This window comes from Helianthus annuus, chromosome 3, assembly GCF_002127325.2.
Source record: "Helianthus annuus cultivar XRQ/B chromosome 3, HanXRQr2.0-SUNRISE, whole genome shotgun sequence".
Taxonomy (NCBI): Eukaryota; Viridiplantae; Streptophyta; class Magnoliopsida; order Asterales; family Asteraceae; genus Helianthus; species Helianthus annuus.
This window is the reverse complement of record NC_035435.2, coordinates 77,150,052-77,173,449: the sequence shown is the minus strand read 5'-3', so window position 1 is coordinate 77,173,449 and position 23,398 is coordinate 77,150,052. Positions and strand designations below refer to the sequence as shown.

Here is a 23,398-nt window from a genome sequence, read left to right as displayed (position 1 = left end):
CCTGGCAAATCTCCTCTTCCTTTCTTAATCTTGACTGAAGTAAATGAGATCAAGAATAAACTCTTCTTTGGAAAGTAGGAGTTTTGCAAGTATTGCCTTTACCAAGCAAGATAACAAATTCTATCTTATGCCTTTTTTGGAGCAAGTGATGCATGATAAAAAAAAAAGTCAAAACAATAAATAAGGGAGAAGAAGTCAAACTTCTTTCAACATTACAGAAGACCCAATAGCACATTATCTATTTTATACAAGGATTAATTAACTTTTTTTTCAACGACAGAAGATTCTACGATAATAGAATAGGGCCAGCGAAGCTGTAAAACCCAAAAAAGAGTACAACAAAAGGAAAGAAACAAGCGGAAAACAAAAGATGATTAATAAATGCATATATTATTTTACTGGTATAGAATTTGTTATATTTATTTATTTTTTTTTTGGTCTAGAAACGTATATAATGTTACATACTGATTACATCCCATTTTAACATTATAAAGCATCAATAGCACTATGTAAAAAGTGTAAAGGGCTATTTGGCAACTTCTGAATGCTGAATCAGTAAGAGGTCTAAACCATTAAGTGCTGAACCAGTAAGACGTCTGAACCATTAAGAGCCAGTATAATGCTTAACCGTTCAGAGGCAAATGTCTGACCAATTCAGATTAGAGGTATTAACCATTCAGACTCAGTATAAAACTTAACCATTCAGAGGCAGCAAATGTCTGAACCATTCAGACATCTGCTCGCGAAACAAACAGTCTGAACCATTAAGTGCTGAATCAGTAAGAGGTGTGAACCATCAAGAGGCTCATTAAGAGCTAAACAAACGGCCCCTAACTTACATTTCTTGTTTATATGTACAATCATAGCGCTTAAAAGCAAGCGTTGAACTAAAGCTGTTAATAGTTTTATGTTCTTCCAAAGCCACTTAACTTTCATTAGGTGTTCCAATCTATGAAATTTCTTTATAAATGTTTAAATCTTTATAAAATTAAGGGGGGCATACGAAACATATATGAATCCTAGTTGTAGTATTTAGTGATTATTTTTTCAAATTACCTTGAAGTTTCATAATTGTTCAATCTAATTAACTGAAAATAAGAATAATATTAATCACTATATACTAACCAAAATTTTACCATATCACTTCTCACTTAATACTTTCTACAAAATTAACATTTATAAAAATAATTCACAAGAGTGTAATACCTAACAAAAGTAGTGACTTTAGATGAATATTTTTTTTGGACACTTAGAAAACTTGGTTATTATTACGTAAAATTATCTATATTTTTTAGCATAGCCTGCCTTTTTTTCACCTATGTAACATTTTTCAGTTATTGTTCCAAGCATAAGTTTGTTGCTTGCATATATAGGACAAAGAGGACTAACACGAAAGAGAAGACGAAGTTGAACATAATAATAAAAAACAAATTTCAAGCACAGCCTCACATTTTTCAGTTATTAAACACATACAATTGGGCCTTCTAAGTGCAAAAAGAAAAGCAATCTATACTAGGTTGGGGACTGGAATAATGGTCCACTAAAAGGTACAATCATGACAAAAGGAATGTTCTCTCTCAGTGTACTCTCACTCCATATTCTTCTTTCACCAAACCAGGTACTTATTATCACGCCGAAGAATGGTCACATGAGGACCCCTCTTACTGTGACTCACAATGTTTTATTTTATAGGTATTTAGGTCGAAGGAATACCTCCATTATTGATCGAGAGTGAAACCTTTACATCGATAGAACTTGTGCTAGGATTTCCCCCTTCAAACAACATAACTCATATCGTACTCAATAGTGACTTTTGTAGTTATCTGGCAAAAGAAAAATGTTTCAAAATGCAATACTCCTCACACTCAAAACCCAAAACATATGTCGTTAGTACAAAGATACGAGGTAATCTTGAAAGGTGGACGGGTCATACCCAATTTTTAGACTTTAGACTCTTAACAAACACTTTGAATTAGATTCCAACAATTACCTACTTTCAATCAACTATGAAATATTAGCATGAATGCACAACTATTCTAGCAATTATGATTGATTATGCACAATTAAAACTAATTACTAATTATGTAATTCATAAACTTTAACACGATAAATATTAAAGAAAATATCATGCCCAACATGTCAAGTCAATTTTAGCCAATACAATATTTTAAAACATCTAATCAAGTTGTATACAAAGCCCGGAGATAGCACAAGTGGGATGCGTCAAGTAGCAGATGATTTTCTTAATTTATGTAGAGCGTAAAATATAGAAATTTCGATTGGCCACGGTCTTTTTCAAAGCATTAACTCATTTCTTTTACGAATAAGGGGGTGTTTGGTGTTTTGTTTTCAAAATACATTATGCGTTTTCAAAATAGATTATGCGTTTTCAAAATAGATTTTGCGTTTTCAAAACTGCATTTTGAAAAAGCATGTAGGTACATGCTTCTCCAAAACTGTGTTTTGGAGACAGATAATCACTTTTTCATCCAAATACTTTTTTAGATTATTTATATTTTACAAACGCAATAATCAAATAATCACTTCAAAACGTAATTCTAAACACCCTCTAAGTTGTGATCCCAAAACTCAATTAAAATGTGTATAAACTTTAGACCCAATAAATTACAAAAAAGGGGACCATAAATTAGAGTTTTAGTTGAGCAGGCTAAAAAATAAGTTAAAGAGTAAATTGTCATTTTAGTTCCTGAGTTTTATCTAAATTTGCCATTTTAGTCCAAATAGTTTTTTTTTTTTTGCCTCTGGGTCTCTGACTTTTCTCTTTTGTTGTCACTTTGATCACATACACTAACTCCATCCAGAAACTCTATCTTTAACCATGGGTATTTTGGTGATTTTCATTTTAAGTGTTTTCAATTGCCATTTTAATCCAATTCCAAAAAATAAAAAAATTCCAAAAAATCAAAAAATCAAAAAAATTCCAAAAAATAATAAAAATTCTAAAAAATCATAAAAATTCTAAAAAATCCAAAAAATCCGTTTCGGCGCGAACCGTTTTGAACCCGAACCGTTTCGAGCTGAACCGTTTCGACGCGAACCGTTTCGACCCGTACCGTTTCGACCCGAACCGTTTCGACCTGAACCGTTTCGACGCGAACCGTTTCGAGCCGAACCGTTTCGACGCGAACCGTTTCGACCCGAACTGTTTCGACGCGAACCGTTTCGACGCGTACCGTTTCGAGCTGAACCGTTTCGAAGCGAACCGTTTCGAGCTGAACCGTTTCGAACCGAACCGTTTCGAGCCGTACCGTTTCGACCCGAACCGTTTCGAGCTGAATCGTTTCGACGCGAACCGTTTCGAGCTGAATCGTTTCGACGCGAACCGTTTCGAACCGTACCGTTTCGATGCGAACCGTGCCTTATCGACGCGAACCGTTTCGATGCGAACCGTTTCGAACCGAACCCTTTCGAACCGAACCGTTTCGACCCGAACCGTCAAAACGGTTCAACTCGAAAAGGTTCGGTTCGATAAGGCACGGTTCGGTTCGAAACGGTACGGCTTGAAACGGTTCGGCTTCGAAACGGTACGGGTTGAAACGGTTCGGCTTGAAACGGTTCGGCTTCGAAACGGTTCGGCTTCGAAACGGTACGGGTCGAAACGTTTCGCGTCGAAACGGTTCAGCTCGAAACGGTTCAGCTCGAAACGGTTCGGGCCGAAACGGATTTTTTAGAAATTTTTAGAATTTTTATGATTTTTTAGAATTTTTATTGTTTTTTAGAATTTTTTGGAATTTTTTTGATTTTTGGGAATTTTTTTGATTTTTTGGAATTGGATCAAAATGGCAATTGAAAACATTTAATGTCACACCCCCAAAATACCACCTAGGGAGTGTCCCTGTTAGGCGTGTGACAAACCAATAACGAGCCACTAATCATATTGAACTCATAAATGTATTTAAATAAACTTTCACTCATTAGCATAAGATGTTACAAATATTACATGTCATTCATTGTATACAGCGGAAGCATAATTCATTTGTTAAATATTTCGTAAACCATGTGTACGTAAACCATTAAGCTTGTATGGAGATTCTTTGATTCTTGACCCATGACCACTCCAGCCTTCCAGACAGCAAGTTCCACAAAATATAACCCTATAAACCTGCAAGCATGCAGACAAGTGTGTCAGACGACGCTGGTGAGTTCAAGGTTTGTGTTTGTTTACCAAGTTGTGTTACCGATCATGTGAGTAAAACAGTTTACAAGACGATACGTTGTTTGTTGTTATGATGTTTGATGTTTCGATGTTGTTATTACTCGATTACCGAATGGCCATATGATATGTGATTGCCAACCCCAATGCCTCTATCAAAGCATTGGTCATGTTTTAAGGTAATTAGTTCACGCCCGTTCTCCTCGAACGTCGTGAGGGTGCCAAACCTAATAGCGCTATCAACTAATAACCCCCGTTGCCCTACAAGCAACGACCCGATAGATGTAGTGGTCTTACGATGATAGAAAACGGAGTACAATAACCAACATCCCATTACCCATGCATTCCTCCTCGGAACGTTACCCGTTATCCCTTCCCTGGGATCCATGCTTGCGAAAAGAGCAATGAACTCACCTTTGTTTGCTCGGTATGATAATATACTTCTAATGTTAGTTAATGGTTAGGCCCGTTACACGCGACCTAATGTACGTTAAACGTAAGTATGTATGTGGGATCATGCAATACCCTAATGTCCAAACAACCTGGTTTTACGGAATCAAGTTAACAAGTGAATATATATAACAACACACAGCTGGATGTTAGCACGAATGCATTTACGTAATAATAACTTGAAACAAAATAGCGGTCACACATCGAATGAGGCCCACTGTCAACAAACATATATATACAACCCGTTATTGTTTATGATCTTTTATAATTTATAAAGTCATTTGTATTACATTATTATTATTGATTTTACATCAGCCCACTATTAAAAATTCATACATACATGAATGTTAAATTTCAACTATGCATATCGAATACTACCCACTTATGTGAAGACATAAAATGTATATCATATTCCCCCATATACAAAGTCCCAAATAATCAAAGAAATCGGAGTACAGGTGCTAAAATGTATATCATATTCCTAACAGTTCCCATGTGATTACACTATTCAATGTCATCAGAATCCTAGTTCGCATTGTCGGCCATATATTGCTAATTCACATTCATCCTTGAGGTCCAATTAACAACAAGCATCATCAGTTCATTAAAGGGGGTGTCGGCCATAGTGTTAAATAAAGGTGTAGACTTTCTAAGATAGTGGTCCAATCATAAGTGGTTAATCTAATTTATACATTAACATATAATCAATAAAGACAATATCCTAACATGCTTCTATCAGCACTCTAGATCGTACAACATGCATGCGTGTGTGCGTAACAAGCAAGTGTGCGATCGGTTACGTCTTTGCCATGAATTACGGAATCAGTTACAAGTAGCACAACTCATCAAATCAATTAGCAAACAACTCACATGACCCCTAGCCATTACTGAATCATTAATGAATGATCGCTAATCTAGTAACTCGGGTCATAACATATATTCAATCAAGTTTTAGCAGGCTTCTTAACAACCCTAGACTAATGGTATCATGCCATACAAAAACAACACTTCAAACAATAAACACAACCATGAATATCAAAACCAAGTCGTGATAATACACCTACCAGCCTAGGTGATGCAACCGGAGATGTTTAGAGCCGAGAGAGAGCTTCGAGAAGGACAACTGCCATTGACGTTGAGAGAGGGAAGAGGGGTATCGAGCACAGGGGACTTCGAAGGAGGGGAGCTGATCATCGACTTTAAGAAGGTGCTTAGGGTTTGAGATAGTTTGGAATTTATCAATATTATTCTATGAAAACCCCCTAATATATCTAAGTGTGCGTGCAGATACATTAATCCAAACTAATCGGCCCATAATCAATACAAATCGGCCCACTACTAAGTCTAATTGGGTTTGTGTAGATATGGCCTAACATATGTGTGTATCTATCCATAGTCGGCCCAATTATATCCTAAGTGTGTTTGCGGCCCATATGTAACAAGTAACTCACGGCCCAATAGGTTAGTCCTCAAGATTAGCTAAACGACACGGGTTAGTCCTCAAGATTAGCTAAACGACACGTAAAAGTGTTTAACGGTTTCTTAAAAACATACACACATAAACATTTAATTTACGAGGTAGGTAAATAAACACCGAAACACACGCCAAGGGTTTTTGGAATTTCAAGTAGGGCTAACCTTGGTTATTCGGGTTGTCACATCATCCCCAACTTGAAAGAAATTTCGTCCCGAAATTTGATAAGTAAGCTAGTCCAAAACGGCCAAAAATATTAACTCATGATCCAAAACAACAAGATGTTAACTCAGGATGACTGTGGATTTTCCGCGGGTACCACATCATCCCCAACTTGAAACGGAATTTCGTCACGAAATTCGCCAATGATATCCGAGGTTGATACAACCGTTTGAGGGTACTAGGACTCACTCCAATCAGTGCGTTCCCATGTGAACTCCGGTCTACGTCTTGAGTTCCAACGAACTCTCGCGATTGAAATTCGACTATGCTTACTGACCTTGACTTCCTGGTTCATGTTTTCGTTGGATTCCTCGACAAGCTGCAAATGTCATCGTGAACGTCACCAGGACTCCAAATGTCCCAGCGTATCGCAAACTAAGGTTGCCACATTTTTCCATAGCATACCGCACCCTCCCAGGGTGAAATTTTTGGTTATGACACGTTCGCCTACAACGAACTCCCAGTGCTTCCTAAGTTCATCAGCTTTTCCTGACGGTCACGCGTTACAGCCAAACGATTTTCGATCTAAACAATCTTCCCAAGTGGGTTGAGTACAAATCCTGAATCTGTGATTAGGTCGTCACCCACCTTAGTCCAACAAGGAAATCAACATTATCGTCCACGCAATGCCTCAAACAGAGCTGTCTAAATACCGAACCGGTGACTGTTGTAGTGGAACTCAACCAAAAGTAGGTGTCCTTTTTACTCTTACTAAAGGTAATCACTCACATGCTCACAGCATGCCTCCAAGTGTCTAGATGGTTCGTTTACTTTGACCGCTTGACCAATGCTCATGCCTAGACGTGAGCCAAGGGTGTTATGTGTTGTCCGTCATAAATCAACCATAGATCAAAATCAGAGGTAACATGAGTTGGCACCTCGTGCCTAGAAGCCGCCTCTCTCAGAGGAACATCCACAGCTGTGAAGACTCGTCAGTTTCCTTGGTTGCGAGAAAGTGTGCCGGTTACATGAGACAATCATCGATCACCCAGGTGATATTGTTTCTGTTTCGAGTTGTAAGTAGGCTAGTGACAGAATCCATGGCAGTCTGTTCTCATTTCCATATGGGTGATTCTGGTTGCTGATACTTCCCCTTGACTTTTCCACAAGTCAAACATCATTCATATGCATAGCTAGGTGGGCCTTCATGCCCGATTACCAGTGCAAGATTTATAGATTCTAATATCTCTCATCGGAACCTAGACGACTAGAATATCGAGGCCGGTGTGCTTCACTCAACACAAGTTCCATCGGATTGCTGTACAGTAGAATCCATATTTGTTCCATGAAGTAGCGAGTACCGTCCGCCTTGCCAAAAGTTGCTCCTCCATGCCCCACATGGACCCAACTTGAAGATCCTCTTCCTTCAGTGCTTCAGTTTGAACAGGGCGAGTCTGATCAGGTAAGTTATAGTCGATAGCAAGCTGCAAAGCTCGTGCACATTCAAGTTCACCGTCGTAATCATCCAAAAGTTCCATCCAGCGATGACATCACAAGTTTAGCTCTCTAGAAACAAGGGTACGCAGGAGGCCCTTGTGATCGGTCTAAATAGTGCATTTGGTAACGTCCAAGTAATGCCTCCAGCTCAAATCCAAGATCATGGCTTCCACCCCAGGTTGTGAGTCGTACGATTCTTCTTCGTAATCCACTACATGCGTCACCGTCTCCTCGTGTTGCATCGGCGTGTAACTGGGTCTCCAAGTCGAACCATCATGGTGTACCACTAGTTCACCTGCATCCTCGGGTAAAGGCGATGCTCAGTGCATTGCAGAGTTGGGATTCGAAAACTGAAAAGATATCCTCCTGTTTTGTCTTCCACGAGCATTGCACCCTGCTGTGCTAAAGAGATTACTGTATCCTCGAAGGGATCTTTGGTGTTGATCAGTTTCTAACAAAATGGATCTTGACGAGATCCACGCGTATTCCCACTTCGTTGTTTATATGCCCAAAATGTACCTTTCGAATCCAGAAGTTACCTTTAACAAGACTTCTCGTGGAGTGGCTCCTCCCTCAAGAGCTCTAAACTAAGATACAAATGCCGCCCATGATGTTCCTTCCTCTTGGAAATGATCCAGAACGTCACCTATAATTACGGTCGATTCATGTGGTCCATAAAGCTGCTGGTGTGTCGATTAACTCAAATGTCATGGTGTACAGAGTCGCAATGGCCATATTGCGTTCAATATGCCGTTTCAGGGACGTTCTCCTCTTGGTCTTCCGTCAATACATGGTCGAGGCAAACAGTTCTTGATTGTCACCTTGCTGAGTTCTGGATAATCAGTACACATACGAAAAGGCTTTATCTTCCCGAATATAGCTGGGGCTCCCCAAAGCGAACAAAAACTATGTCCAATAAAACTTCTGTCCAACAGTTCCTGTAGATAGTCCTTGCAACCCTCCTGGTGCAAGACGGTATGTAGCACGAGTAATCAGGGCTGCCCCTATCGTGAGATCAAACTGAGATTCTGCCTAATAGTGGTGGAAGTAAATCTGAAAGCTCCTTGGGTAGTACGCTGAGTGGAATCACGAACAATTGGTGGATCCTCGATCCTCTTTCCTTAGCCCAAACATTAGTAACGGTTGCCAACATAGCGGGGTAGTCCCTCCGTAGACTCTCCTGGCTTTCATTGCCGACATGATACTAACTTTTACACCACACTGATGCTTTAGGACAGACGAAGATTCGCCACTAGGGAAAGATACGCGAAATTTTCTTCTCACGGGGTAAATCTGCGCGATATCTGAATAACCAATCCACACTGACTACTGCATTGAAACTATCAGGAATGGCAGAAGGAAGCTCGATGTCGAACACTTGTCCCATAAGGGCGAGTTTGCATCCCAGCGAACATATGAGATTTCAGTTGTCTAGCCATCAGTCGATTCCGTGACAGGTTGGTTCCAAAAATTATCAGGGTTAAACAGAATAGGGACGAAGCGAATAGCTACCCATCCAAGCTATCGTGTTGCTATCACACCTGGTATAGCCTATGCCAATACTAAATGTCCTTCCACGAGCTTTATTTCTAGTGTTGTTTTCGTCACGAGAATTTCCAGTACTGCCGTCGTTCCCTTAGTTGTCGGCACCTTGACTTAACACAGCCGGAACTTGTCGGGTCACCTTCGTTTCCATATTGTAAGCTACGATCACGAGTACCTTGATGTTGCCGCGACTGTTGCCTCTAATATTGTTGCCTGTAACGGTGTCTTGCGTCCTTTCACCAACAAGGTCCATCTTTTCACATTCCGTGCCACGTCCTAAGGCACTAATCATGGTGCGGGCGGTTACACAGTCCGCTCTACAGTCAATCGTCAACGATTTTGTCCCGATTGATTCGTAAGAGTCGACTCCCATGAGTCGTTGGCTGGGGTTAAGGATTCGATTGGAGTCAAATCGCTGTTGTTCGTTGCCGGTAACTAGGGTCGTCCAAATGTTGAAGTCGGTAAGGTACTACGTTTACCCTCTTGTCCATCGTTCTTGCAAGTTGACTGAGTAGTACACGGTATGTCGTGAGACTGTTGCAGAGTGATCGCACTTAGGGATTTAAGGCATCAACACGCTAAGTTCCGGCAAACAAAGATAAGTGAGGAAAGTATAGTCCAATCATTTGACGCTGAGCTATCCAACTCAGGGACGTTCGTATTAGCACCTAACATTCTACACAGTTCGCTAGGCGTTCAGATGTGTGATCAGGTGATACTCGATAGCATTGAGATTCGTAAGGATTCAGAAAGGGGTGAAAATATCATGTTCGAGTAGGAGACAATCAGTGCTATGACTCCTATAGACTGTTGAGTTCTAACATAACATCAATTAACAGAGCGGAACCCCTCTCACACTCGTTAAGCCTCACTGGGACTCACATGCACCCCACATTATTATTATGTGTGCACCCATAATAATAAGGCAATTTGCATGCTTATCTCAGTGCCTCTTAACTCGCGCTGAAAGGTTCCCCAAATTCGAGCAATAAGACAGATGACGCCACAACATAGATCATGAAAGTTCAAGAAGAGTCGCACTCTTAAAACACGTAACATAGGTTGGTAACATAGAGGTTCATACTGCAGTGCTAAGTGTGCATTCACGTGTGATGTTATTCATATGCAAACACTAGATATACTATGCAATAGTAAACGAGAAACGAACCTTGCAGTCTGGAGCTGAGTGTCATGATCGATTTCGGATATGTTCGGTTATAGTCTGGTTTTATAAAAACGTTTTAAAACCAAGTTCACTATAACCAGTGGCTCTGATACCAAACTGTCACACCCCCAAAATACCACCTAGGGAGTGTCCCTGTTAGGCGTGTGACAAACCAATAACGAGCCACTAATCATATTGAACTCATAAATGTATTTAAATAAACTTTCACTCATTAGCATAAGATGTTACAAATATTACATGTCATTCATTGTATACAGCGGAAGCATAATTCATTTGTTAAATATTTCGTAAACCATGTGTACGTAAACCATTAAGCTTGTATGGAGATTCTTTGATTCTTGACCCATGACCACTCCAGCCTTCCAGACAACAAGTTCCACAAAATATAACCCTATAAACCTGCAAGCATGCAGACAAGTGTGTCAGACGACGCTGGTGAGTTCAAGGTTTGTGTTTGTTTACCAAGTTGTGTTACCGATCATGTGAGTAAAACAGTTTACAAGACGATACGTTGTTTGTTGTTATGATGTTTGATGTTTCGATGTTGTTATTACTCGATTACCGAATGGCCATATGATATGTGATTGCCAACCCCAATGCCTCTATCAAAGCATTGGTCATGTTTTAAGGTAATTAGTTCACGCCCGTTCTCCTCGAACGTCGTGAGGGTGCCAAACCTAATAGCGCTATCAACTAATAACCCCCGTTGCCCTACAAGCAACGGCCCGGTAGATGTAGTGGTCTTACGATGATAGAAAACGGAGTACAATAACCAACATCCCATTACCCATGCATTCCTCCTCGGAACGTTACCCGTTATCCCTTCCCTGGGATCCATGCTTGCGAAAAGAGCAATGAACTCACCTTTGTTTGCTCGGTATGATAATATACTTCTAATGTTAGTTAATGGTTAGGCCCGTTACACGCGACCTAATGTACGTTAAACGTAAGTATGTATGTGGGATCATGCAATACCCTAATGTCCAAACAACCTGGTTTTACGGAATCAAGTTAACAAGTGAATATATATAACAACACACAGCTGGATGTTAGCACGAATGCATTTACGTAATAATAACTTGAAACAAAATAGCGGTCACACATCGAATGAGGCCCACTGTCAACAAACATATATATACAACCCGTTATTGTTTATGATCTTTTATAATTTATAAAGTCATTTGTATTACATTATTATTATTGATTTTACATCAGCCCACTATTAAAAATTCATACATACATGAATGTTAAATTTCAACTATGCATATCGAATACTACCCACTTATGTGAAGACATAAAATGTATATCATATTCCCCCATATACAAAGTCCCAAATAATCAAAGAAATCGGAGTACAGGTGCTAAAATGTATATCATATTCCTAACAGTTCCCATGTGATTACACTATTCAATGTCATCAGAATCCTAGTTCGCATTGTCGGCCATATATTGCTAATTCACATTCATCCTTGAGGTCCAATTAACAACAAGCATCATCAGTTCATTAAAGGGGGTGTCGGCCATAGTGTTAAATAAAGGTGTAGACTTTCTAAGATAGTGGTCCAATCATAAGTGGTTAATCTAATTTATACATTAACATATAATCAATAAAGACAATATCCTAACATGCTTCTATCAGCACTCTAGATCGTACAACATGCATGCGTGTGTGCGTAACAAGCAAGTGTGCGATCGGTTACGTCTTTGCCATGAATTACGGAATCAGTTACAAGTAGCACAACTCATCAAATCAATTAGCAAACAACTCACATGACCCCTAGCCATTACTGAATCATTAATGAATGATCGCTAATCTAGTAACTCGGGTCATAACATATATTCAATCAAGTTTTAGCAGGCTTCTTAACAACCCTAGACTAATGGTATCATGCCATACAAAAACAACACTTCAAACAATAAACACAACCATGAATATCAAAACCAAGTCGTGATAATACACCTACCAGCCTAGGTGATGCAACCGGAGATGTTTAGAGCCGAGAGAGAGCTTCGAGAAGGACAACTGCCATTGACGTTGAGAGAGGGAAGAGGGGTATCGAGCACAGGGGACTTCGAAGGAGGGGAGCTGATCATCGACTTTAAGAAGGTGCTTAGGGTTTGAGATAGTTTGGAATTTATCAATATTATTCTATGAAAACCCCCTAATATATCTAAGTGTGCGTGCAGATACATTAATCCAAACTAATCGGCCCATAATCAATACAAATCGGCCCACTACTAAGTCTAATTGGGTTTGTGTAGATATGGCCTAACATATGTGTGTATCTATCCATAGTCGGCCCAATTATATCCTAAGTGTGTTTGCGGCCCATATGTAACAAGTAACTCACGGCCCAATAGGTTAGTCCTCAAGATTAGCTAAACGACACGGGTTAGTCCTCAAGTTTAGCTAAACGACACGTAAAAGTGTTTAACGGTTTCTTAAAAACATACACACATAAACATTTAATGTACGAGGTAGGTAAATAAACACCGAAACACACGCCAAGGGTTTTTGGAATTTCAAGTAGGGCTAACCTTGGTTATTCGGGTTGTCACATTTAAAATGAAAATCCCTAAAATACCCCTGGTTAAAGATGGAGTTTTTGGATGGAGTTAGTGTATGTGATCAAAATGGTAACAAAAGGAAAAAGTCAGGGACCCAGAGGCAAAAAAGAAAAAGTTTTTGGACTAAAATGACAAATTTGGACAAAACTCAGGGACTAAAATGACAATTTACTCTAAGTTAAACCCATTTTTTAATAAGCCCAAATTGAATTACCCATAACCCAATTTCACTCAAATACCCAAATAATCCCATAACCCGTTGACCCAATCCCCCTATTGTTAAACCCAACTTCTTAGTTGATGAACTCAAACCATTAGCATCTTAAAACCGCCAACTAGGGAGGAAGAAGAAAATCAACCAGGCAACAAGCATGTTGAATCACTCATATATGAATTTATCTTGTGTATTTTACGAGATAACCACCGAATTACTTACATGTGTAGGCACTTTGAGCCTGCATAATAATTTTTGTGAATTTGATAATACCAAAGATACCAAGATTGACCGAAATGTATTCATAGAGACAAACTTATGTATGAACTCCGCAACCAAATTGCTAATATCAAAGTGGATTCAAGTTAATAATCTGTACAAAAGGTGGTGGAAGCAACAAACATATTTCACACCCACTGGGCTATCCTTTATTGATTCGATGAAGATGTGAAGACAGAATTGTGTAATCAAAATGAGTGATGATATACGAGAATTGTGTAATTAAATGAGTGATGATATATGAACGATCGATGATAATTGTCGCATCTAATGACATCGTATTTTTATTATTATACTGTATTTTATGACATCGCCGCCACAAACCGTAAATTGGAGTTGTTAATACTCAATAGTGAACCCATAGACATATTTGGGCTGGGTAGAGCCTTTGTTGGAAGAAGAACATTATGATCCGACTATCCTTATAACTGAAGGTTTTGAAGATTTTACCCCCAAATTAAAAGCATAATAATCGAACTGGGTTCTGTGTTTAATAAACGTGGCACGAGTAAACCTCAAGCCTTGTTTAAACAAGACAACTCCTCTATAACTCTTAACTATCAATGTGATTTTTAACATGAGTTTTGGGTGCTTCAATGTCTTCTTGTACTTGATATGATGATGATGATGATGATCCATTAATTTTCTTGTGTTGTGATGTAAATCTAAATCTCAGAAGCAACGAATTAGCCATAACACCAATAGAGCTAAAACCCATGAGGGCCCCAGCAATCGACGGGGTAAGCATCAACCCTGTCGCCGGCAACAAACTTCCAGCAGCTATTGGGATCCCAACCTGAAATTTGGTCACAGTACGTCAAATGGGCCAAATGCAACCGTGTTCTATTCACTCATTTAGCACAAAAAGGTATATAAGTATTTTTTTTCAATAAATAAAATGATGACTTACAATATTGTAGCCAAAAGCCCACCAGAGATTTTGCTTTACAGTGTTCATTGTTTGTCTGCTAAGCTCCAATGCATCAATCAACTGCAATAGTTAAGGTTAGCACCACTATGTATATAATCCAAATAATATCTTCATGAAATTGCAGCCACATAAGCAAAAGTGACATCCTGTACCTGTGAAATTTTGTTACCCATGAGCACAACTGAGGCGACCTCGCTGGCAGCTCCAACACCGCCACCTATGGCGACTCCTACATGTGATTCAGCCAGCGCGGCAGCATCATTGATTCCATCCCCGACCATAGCGACAATATGTTGATCCTTCTGAAGTCTGCTTATAAATTTACTTTTCTCATCAGGTTTAACTCCATAAAACACCTGCCACTCCCCAATTTTAGGTCATCAAAAAGAATGATAACAATATTTTTCATTCATATATAATTTTATAACTAGAACCAGAATAAACTCATTGTACCTGTTCCTTTGGAATACCGACAACGGATGCAACATATTCAGCTGAACTTTTTTTATCCCCAGAAAGCAAGTATACATTAATTCCTTGACTAGTCAAAGATTGAACAACGTGTGCAGCATCTTCTCTTATCTGATCCTCAACATAAATAAGACCTGCAAGCACACCATCTATCCCGACATACACAACTGATTGATTTTTAAATTCTTCAGTTTCTACAAACGGATTCTCAGTAACTCCATGCCTGCATTATAGATTCGGTGTGTCTAATGACTGCAATTATATGCAAAGCTTTGTATAGCAGAGTGGTTACAAGTTGCAACATAATAAGTACCTTCTAACCCATTCCAATGTACCGACAGAAACCATCTTCTTCCCACAAGAGGCTACGGCACCAGATCCAGGTTCTTCCATAAATGTTCCATCATCAGCCTGCATATAATCACCAACTTATGACACTAACATAGTTAAAAGCGACGTAACTATGTTAGTCAATTATCTAAATGCAGTGAACTACTATCTATATACACAAAATCATTCATAATTATTATAGGTAACCATCTCAACAGAATAGAGGTATTAACAAATTACAGGTCCTAAGAACCCAAAATCTAGCATTTTATTCAAACCTAACACGAAAAAACAAATAGCAATATTGTCTTGTATACTGCAAAAAGGAACAGAATGATGACTTCAAATGAGCAAGTTTATAAACTTTCATACTTCACTTAGATTTTTCCGTAAGATTATATGAGTTGGCCCTAAAACTCCATTTTTTGTAAATACCTTCACATTAGAACATTTAGCAGCCCGGGCAGCTTCCAGGATAGCTTTCCCAATCGGATGAAGTGTGTTAGATTCTACTGCAGCAGCTAGCTTCAGTACATCGGTTTCAGACCATTTCTCATTTGAATTTAGCCTGCATCATATGTAGAAAACTTCTAAGTTCTGATGCAACAAAATATCATAATATAGGATCCTGATATATTTTTTTCGCTAAGGATACAGATCAATACTCACTCGAAATGCTCATCAGAGGCAGTGGTCACTATTTTTGTGACAACAGGTTTGCCAATGGTCAATGTCCCTGTTTTGTCAAAAACAATTGTGTTGACCGCTGAAAACTTCTCTAAGATACTTCCACCACGCAAAAGCAATCCTTTTGTGGCACCAAGTGAAGTTCCAACCTACAAAATTAGCATAATAAAGTAGGTAAATATAAAAAGCAGACTATCTTCACAGATTTATATAGATATCTTGGATATACGGTATTACCAGCACAGCAGTAGGCGTTGCTAAACCCAATGCACATGGACAAGCAACAACCTGCATTCACAGAACATTGGTTAAGCTTAACTAATTTTAACGACCAACACGAAGTGAAATTACGGTTTAGTGAAGAAAAAGGTTGAATACCAAAACGCTACATGAGAGCTGCAATGCTAATGACATGGCACTTCCTTGCTGAAAAGCGACCGGTAATATACGTGCACCAACAGTACTCCAAAACACAAATGTGGCAGCTGAAATTGCCATTACACCATACGTGAAGTGTCCAGCAACCTAGTCAAGCAACATACAACATTATTCATCAAGCAGAATCAAACAAGTAGTAACTTACTGCATATATATGATAAGACTACATTACTAAAAACAATATAAGAAAATTAAAATATGACCTTGTCAGCCAAACGTTGAACAGGGGCTTCTCTACTTTGAGCTTCTTCTACCAAACGAACAATGTCGCCCATGAAGGTCTCACCTCCTGACCTTTGTACTTCAACAGTAAGTGCTCCATTTAGATTAATACTACCTGCTGACACTTCAGCCTACAACACAGATCCAAATTTTCAGAATTATTTTTTTTCACAAAAATCTATATAATTTTTATTTTTTTTAAAGTAGCAACCACATTACCCCTGGAAGCTTAGTGACGGGGAGTGGCTCACCCGTGAAACTTGACTCGTCCACAGTGCTTCTGCCAGCTGTGACTATACCATCAGCAGGAACACGATCCTGAACAATGAGTATTCGAAACAATGTTTTTTTGTCAGACGTTATATATATATAATTTAAAAATAAAACATTTACTTACTCCGGGTAGTACAACAATTTTATCTCCTACAGAGAGACTGTCACAAGGAACATCCACTGTTGAGCTTGATTCTTTATCATCATCACCATCGTTCACTAGAAGACGAGCTTTTGGTGGCAGAACACTAAGAAGGCTTGCCATGTCACTAGTGGCCTTAATTTTAGCTCTTTGTTCAAGATTCCTTCCCAGCAAAACAAATGCTATCAGCATAATCGGTTCTTCAAAGAACACCTTCCAACCCTAATCACAAGACCGTAATAGTGTTGCATATTAGCCTGATAACAGCAAGATATATTACAAAAGAACAGTGGTGGTTACCAATTTTGGTATCAATGCTGCCAATGAGCTAACAGTAAATGACGATATCGCCCCAAGACCAACTAATGTATTCATGTTTGGAGTCCCCCGTATAAGACTTTTCATACCGTCAACAATAAGTTGGCGTCCAGGAATCAACAATGTAAATAAAGATAACGACAAATGGAAACCGGTGGAATGCATGGCGTGGATCCACCAAGCCTTGGCTCCTATGAAATGAGAAACATGGCCGAAAAGGCATACGGCACATAAAGCCCACGATACCGCAAGTCCTCTGCCTGTCAAATATAAAAAGATTGTAATCAAAACATCAATTTAACATCGTGATTCTTGATAAAGGTGCTATTTAAGGACATACCACTTTCTTTTAATTGGTTACGCTTTTCTTCTACCTTCCTTTGAAATGTTTGGAAGACACTTTCTTTCTTGGAATCTGCAAAAGGCATGCAAACAAGGATGTTTAAAGAACAATTCAAAGTTATGCACTAATAATAAGGTCCTAAATCAGCATCATGATTAGAGGTGGCATGATACCGGTCAAAGAGGGTTAGGTTAAAAATGAGTCAAATTTAGTACGGGTAGAGTTAACCCACAAACTATTTTAGTCCATTTTTAGAGAAAAATGCCCGGATAGGCCTTGTGGTTTGGTGAAAGTTCACGTATAGTCCCCAACTTTCTAAAATTACACCTATAGTCCCCAACTTTATATGAAGGATCAGAGTAAATGAAAAGGCTTCGTATTTGCAGGGGATGCGATATGTTGTATATATAAAAAGGGAAACCTAAAGACATATTACATAAGCGAGATCAATACTGATAAAAACAATGCAACTTCAAAACGAAATCTAACATATTACATATGTTAATGAAATTTTAACATTCAACTGTTGTCAAAAAGACATATTTATGGAAACTTATTTAAGGTATAGAAATAGCTACTTGTCTACACAAAGAATACAACCGGGCCTTACAGAAAAACATAAAGAGTCAAAAATGAAATGCTACACAAGATCTAGTTGTCAAAGAAATGAATCAAAAAGTAAGAATAGATAACTATAATCGAGTCAATCAATATTTTAGAGATATCCCTTGCATTCAACAAATATATTAAAAATTTATGAAAATCATCTATAAAGCTATGAGAAGACCTAAATAATAGAAGATACTTTTATAAGTAAATTACAAGTTTTGTCCTTTATGTATGTATCAAATTGCAGGTGGTGTCCTTTAACTTCAAAATTGACTGGTTTTGTCCTTAAAGTTTCAAAATCATACATGTTATGTCCTTTAGCCCTAACACAGTTAGATTTTTTGGTTAACTATGGTCATATGCCTTGCACATGAGGACATTTTTGTCAATTCACCTTCCTAGGGGCTATTGTACAAAGAACTTTTATTCAGAGGCTATTGTGCAAAATAAAAAGATATAAACCCCTCTCTTCTCTCTCTAAGATCTGAAACCTCTTCTCTCTCCAACATAACACAATCTGATGGTGGGTAAAGGGTGGTGGTTGTAGTGGATTAGGGGCGGCGGTTGATGAAAGGTGGTTGCGGTGGCGCTGGATGGTGGGTGAAGGGTGATTGTGGTTGTGGGTTGATGGCGGTGGGGGTGAAGGGTGGTTGGTTAGGGGCGGCGGTGGGTGAAGGGTGGTTGCGGCGGCGGTGGCGCTGGATGGTGGGCCAGCCAGAGCTCGTTCTTCCTCATCTGTCTTCTCGAAGTTGCTCGACTGCTCCACCGAGTTCTTCCTCATCTGTCTTCTCGAAGTCGCTCCGTGAAGAACTTCCAGATGATTGCCGCCCAACAGCCACCGGCAGCATCACCGTCATCTGCGGGAACTTCTCAGCCGACTCAAGTGGAGCAGGTTAAAGTTATCTTGCAGTTTGGAAAAGTGGGGAAAGATATGTTCACAATGGATCATCGGTAACCGTTATCTTATCTGCGTTTCAAGCTTTTGCTATTTGTTTAAGCAGCTTTGACACCAAATTAGCTTGTGAATAGAAGGAAATAAATAGCAGTCAAAGCTAAAAATACCCAAAATTTACGTTACTTTGCGGCGGCGCCGGAGAGAGAGAGGGAGGGAGGGAGGGAGGGAGGGAGGGAGAGAGAGAGAGAGAGAGAGAGAGAGAGAGAGAGAGAGAGTTGATGGTGGTGGTGGGTTGGTGGTGGTTGGTTGATGGTGGTGGAAATGCTAAAGAGCGTGTTATAATATAATAATAGTAGTAATAATAATAATAATAATAATAATTTTAAATAATATTTTGTTTTCTTTTTTAAAATAATATTAAATAAATGGGTAAAAAGACTAAAATGCGCTTGTGTAATTTGATTTAGCTAAAATAACTAACTGTGTTAGGGATAAAGGACATAACATGCATGATTTTGAAACGTTAAGGACAAAACCAGTCAATTTTGAAGTCAAAGGACACCGCCTGCAATTTGGTAGATACATAAAGGACAAACTTGTAATTTACTCTACTTTTATAGACCATAAGGAACCAGATAGTATAACTTTTTTTAAATAAAAAAGAATACAAGATTCCACTCAAGTGTTCTTCAACTGTCATAAAGCAGTTATCATTACTCGATGCAAATGTATACTTATGCTTTTGAAGAAGTTAGATTCACTACCAAATAAAATGAGAAAAAGAAAAAAAAAACACAGGCTAAGTAAGACTTCCAAAATATGATTCCTTGGATTAAAAAACTAAATTAAAATGACTCCAATATTGAATCACGTTTTAAAGATAAGAGTTTAAAGTTTTTGGTATAAACAAAACGACATAAGGAAAAATAAAAAAATGTCTAGGTAACAAGGACATACCACAAAAGATTATGGTTGCTCTAACAAGAATCCATTGCAAATTTTAAGTTGGCTCTCCTTTGGTTGCAGCCTCACCTGCCAGTTACCCACCAATCCTCAATATCAATTGCTATGTCGGCGACAATAAGGTATTGTGTACTAAATATGATTAATAAAAACACTTTGAAGAAGGCTAGCGTGATTAAAGAAAAAGTCATGATTATAATGAGTTTCTTCTGAAAAACATGTGTGTTGTGACCAGGGGATCCATTAAAGATATGAGAGAAGATTAATTACATCAAGAAGGTTGTTTAAAACTTAAAAGTAACTACAACACTCAATTCTTGTGAAAACAAAAGACAAACACTAAATATAGGATATTGAGTTTATTAACTGTTTTAATAATAGTCTTTTGATTTTTATTCTATTAAAGAAAAACAAGCGTTGGTTCTCGATTCTCGAAAGACCCTTTTAGTAGTCAACGTCTGACTATATACGTCAAGCCACAAAAGCATGCATCGCTTTAAACACTCTTTGACCAAAAATAAAATAAACTGTTAACATGGCCTATCTCTGTAACATTAAAATAACTGAAGCTGGGATGAAATCCTATTTCTTTTAACTAAAAATGGCGTAATCACCCCCAACAATATTGCACATCACTTTGGAGGAAGCCAGTGCAATATCATGTCCATGCCCGGAGAACATATTATGCAAAGATTCTTGTAGGCCAACCAAAACCAGATGGATTCTTGCAACCTTAGACTCGATCCAAAATACTAACCCGAAAAGAAGAAAATAACAGAAAGAACAGATGTAAATACGACATTGGTGAAGAGACCCAAAACTAACAAGATAACTGCACATAAAGCTCTTTTTTTTACCAGACACACCAAAATATTAGCATTAATAAGTCTCTCAACATTTTCGCTTCATTTAATCAGGTATTTGTTATCATAAATCTACAATGATAATTTCTGATGAAGGGAACACAATTACAAAATTGAGCATACAATAAAAATAGCTAAAAACTGTAAATTGCAATACAATAAGAAATTAATTATTACAATTGAGAAGATACTAACCTCTAAGGTTAGAATTAAATCCACAAGTTGTCAAATGTTTTGCAAGTTCTTCACCCAACACTTTTTGCCAATTTGGTGTACCCTTAGCTTCAGGTACAGGCCATACAATTGCTGTCTCTGTTGTAAGATTCACACTGGCGGCTGATACCAGTGGCTGTAAACATGCTAAGCATCTTCAGTAACTCCGATCAATTCAAGACAGATACACCAGTAAAGAACTTAAATTTCAAGAAAATATAGTTTTTATTTTTTTTTTATTTTGAAACATTGCAACAAAACTTCCATTTTATTTTTTGTAACATTGCATCTTTAAAGTCTCAATGATTATTTCTAGCTGAGTGTGAACAAATACGCAATTTCTGTGCATCCGAAATTTAGCAAACGGAAACAAAAATACAAGTATTAAAGCAGGCGACTCTTGAAACGAAACAAAACAAACCCTTGTAAGTTGCAACTGAAGTATAAAACAACAAAAGAAATAGGCAATTCATGTAGAAGTACTTACTTGACTCTCCAAAATTCTTTTTACACTTGCAGAACACCCTCCACAAGCCATACCCTGACAGAGAAGACGATTTGAGGTTAAGACATACTTGACATCCAATTAAAAAGAGAGGCCGCGAAATCAAGTTTGATACTGTTTTGTTTATTTCATCCCAGCTACATTAATACATTCTTTTCTTACTATGTGTTAACCATTTATACTTAACTTAGCAAACTTACCGTTGATATGTATGATACATAACCGACAAATAAATGCTACCAGTCCCATTGTCTTCTAACACCAACAAAATTATAATTGTGAAAAATCATTTGAGATTGACAACTGACAGCTGTTCATATGTATCAAAAATTCAAAATTCTCCAATCCCAATCCAGATACACAAACAAAGATTCTCCAATTTCTGTGTTCTACTACATCTACCAACATCCAGTATTCTGACAAGAGTAACTTAACTTCAGATAATTTAGAGCAACAATGTTGAAGAAAAATCCGATACACTAGTTGATATATCTATACAGAAAAGTCTAACTTAAAACAAGAACTTCTTATTCTGATATGCTGAATGCTCATTGATAATTCTGTTAGTCTATGATCATACTTACATAATTATGCATTACTGTGAAACCTCTTAATATTATTATACAAAGCACACCAATTGATAAATAATGCATTGTGAATCATACATTCAAATTATGACCAATGGCAAAGCTAATTATCATAATGAATCATGACCAGTATATAGACAAATGCCAGAATAATAAAGCTTACTCCAACATCTAGAACAATCACATCAGACGAAACACCAGATGCATCATCAGCTCCAACCACAATCGGATTAACCTTAACCTCTCCATCACCACCACCGCCACCACCACCACCACCACCAAACACACCTCCGCCATATCCACCGCCACCGGAAGCAAACGAAGAGCTCGAAACACACGCCAATCGATACCTAACCACCGGCAATCCACCAATTAACGGCGCTGCATAACCGAACCTCCGAATCTCACAGGAGGTTGCTCGCCGGAGATGAAGCAGTGCGAGATGACTCCGAGCAGTTGCGGTGGAGTAACATAGGGTTTTGGAGAGACCGGTTGCAGTTGCTAAGAGTGTAGACTCCATTGATAGTGATTGGATTGATTGATGGAAGAATGAAGAAGAAGATGAATTTGTTACGGCATTTGGCGTGTGTACCTACCACCGCCACGTGAAACGAAACCCTGCTGTAGCGTTATCTGCGGCGCCATGTGAGTGATGAAAGAAAATCTTCGAGCTGTGTGGGCAATCAAATTGACATAAAGTTACCTTGGACTTTGTTCCCAAGTGTGTGTATAAAGAATCTTTTAACTTTAAAAATTTGTTGTGAAACACATGCTTGATGTAGGTTTATGGATAAGGAGGTAGATTCTAATTATTGGTGATTCGGGGGTGTAATAAAGCCGGGCCGAGTACGAGCTCGCCTCTGTTCAAGCCTATTTATTTGAGCTCGAGCTCAGTTTGTGAGTAAAACACAAAGTTCGGGTTCGGCTCGAGCTATTTTGAGAATAACATCAAACAAGTTAAAAGTTCGACTCGAGTTCGCTTCAATATTTCTTAAACAAGCCAAAGCTTTGCTTGAGCTCGGCTCGCCAATGTTATCATGTTTAGTATTATATTGTATA

At 38.4% G+C, this 23,398-nt stretch overlaps 1 protein-coding gene across 1 annotated transcript; it reads right to left on the bottom strand.

Annotated features, from left to right (window-relative positions):
• Positions 1 to 13,918: 13,918 nt before the first annotated feature.
• On the bottom strand, positions 13,919 to 23,053 carry LOC110928971 (copper-transporting ATPase PAA1, chloroplastic). The gene is made up of 17 exons (XM_022172047.2): positions 22,503 to 23,053; positions 21,735 to 21,788; positions 21,230 to 21,383; positions 17,702 to 17,776; positions 17,344 to 17,621; positions 17,026 to 17,265; positions 16,848 to 16,946; positions 16,610 to 16,759; positions 16,347 to 16,493; positions 16,206 to 16,256; positions 15,951 to 16,117; positions 15,717 to 15,849; positions 15,265 to 15,362; positions 14,934 to 15,174; positions 14,633 to 14,836; positions 14,460 to 14,540; positions 13,919 to 14,345 (listed from the first exon to the last, which is right to left on the bottom strand). Exons 1-17 carry the CDS (start codon positions 22,857 to 22,859, stop codon positions 14,103 to 14,105), a joined length of 2,772 nt encoding a protein of 923 aa, XP_022027739.1. The 5' UTR covers positions 22,860 to 23,053; the 3' UTR covers positions 13,919 to 14,102.
• Positions 23,054 to 23,398: the final 345 nt, after the last annotated feature.

What these genes read in the sequence shown, in the direction of transcription:
- LOC110928971 (XM_022172047.2), bottom strand. Translation starts at nt 22,859, where the DNA reads ATGGAGTCTACACTCTTAGCAACTGCAACCGGTCTCTCCAAAACCCTA. An exon ending in CTAAATGTTCTAATGTGAAG is followed by an intron (nt 15,363 to 15,716) that starts GTATTTACAAAA and finishes GATTATATGCAG; the next exon opens with GCTGATGATGGAACATTTAT. An exon ending in TGGGTAACAAAATTTCACAG is followed by an intron (nt 14,541 to 14,632) that starts GTACAGGATGTC and finishes TAACTATTGCAG; the next exon opens with TTGATTGATGCATTGGAGCT.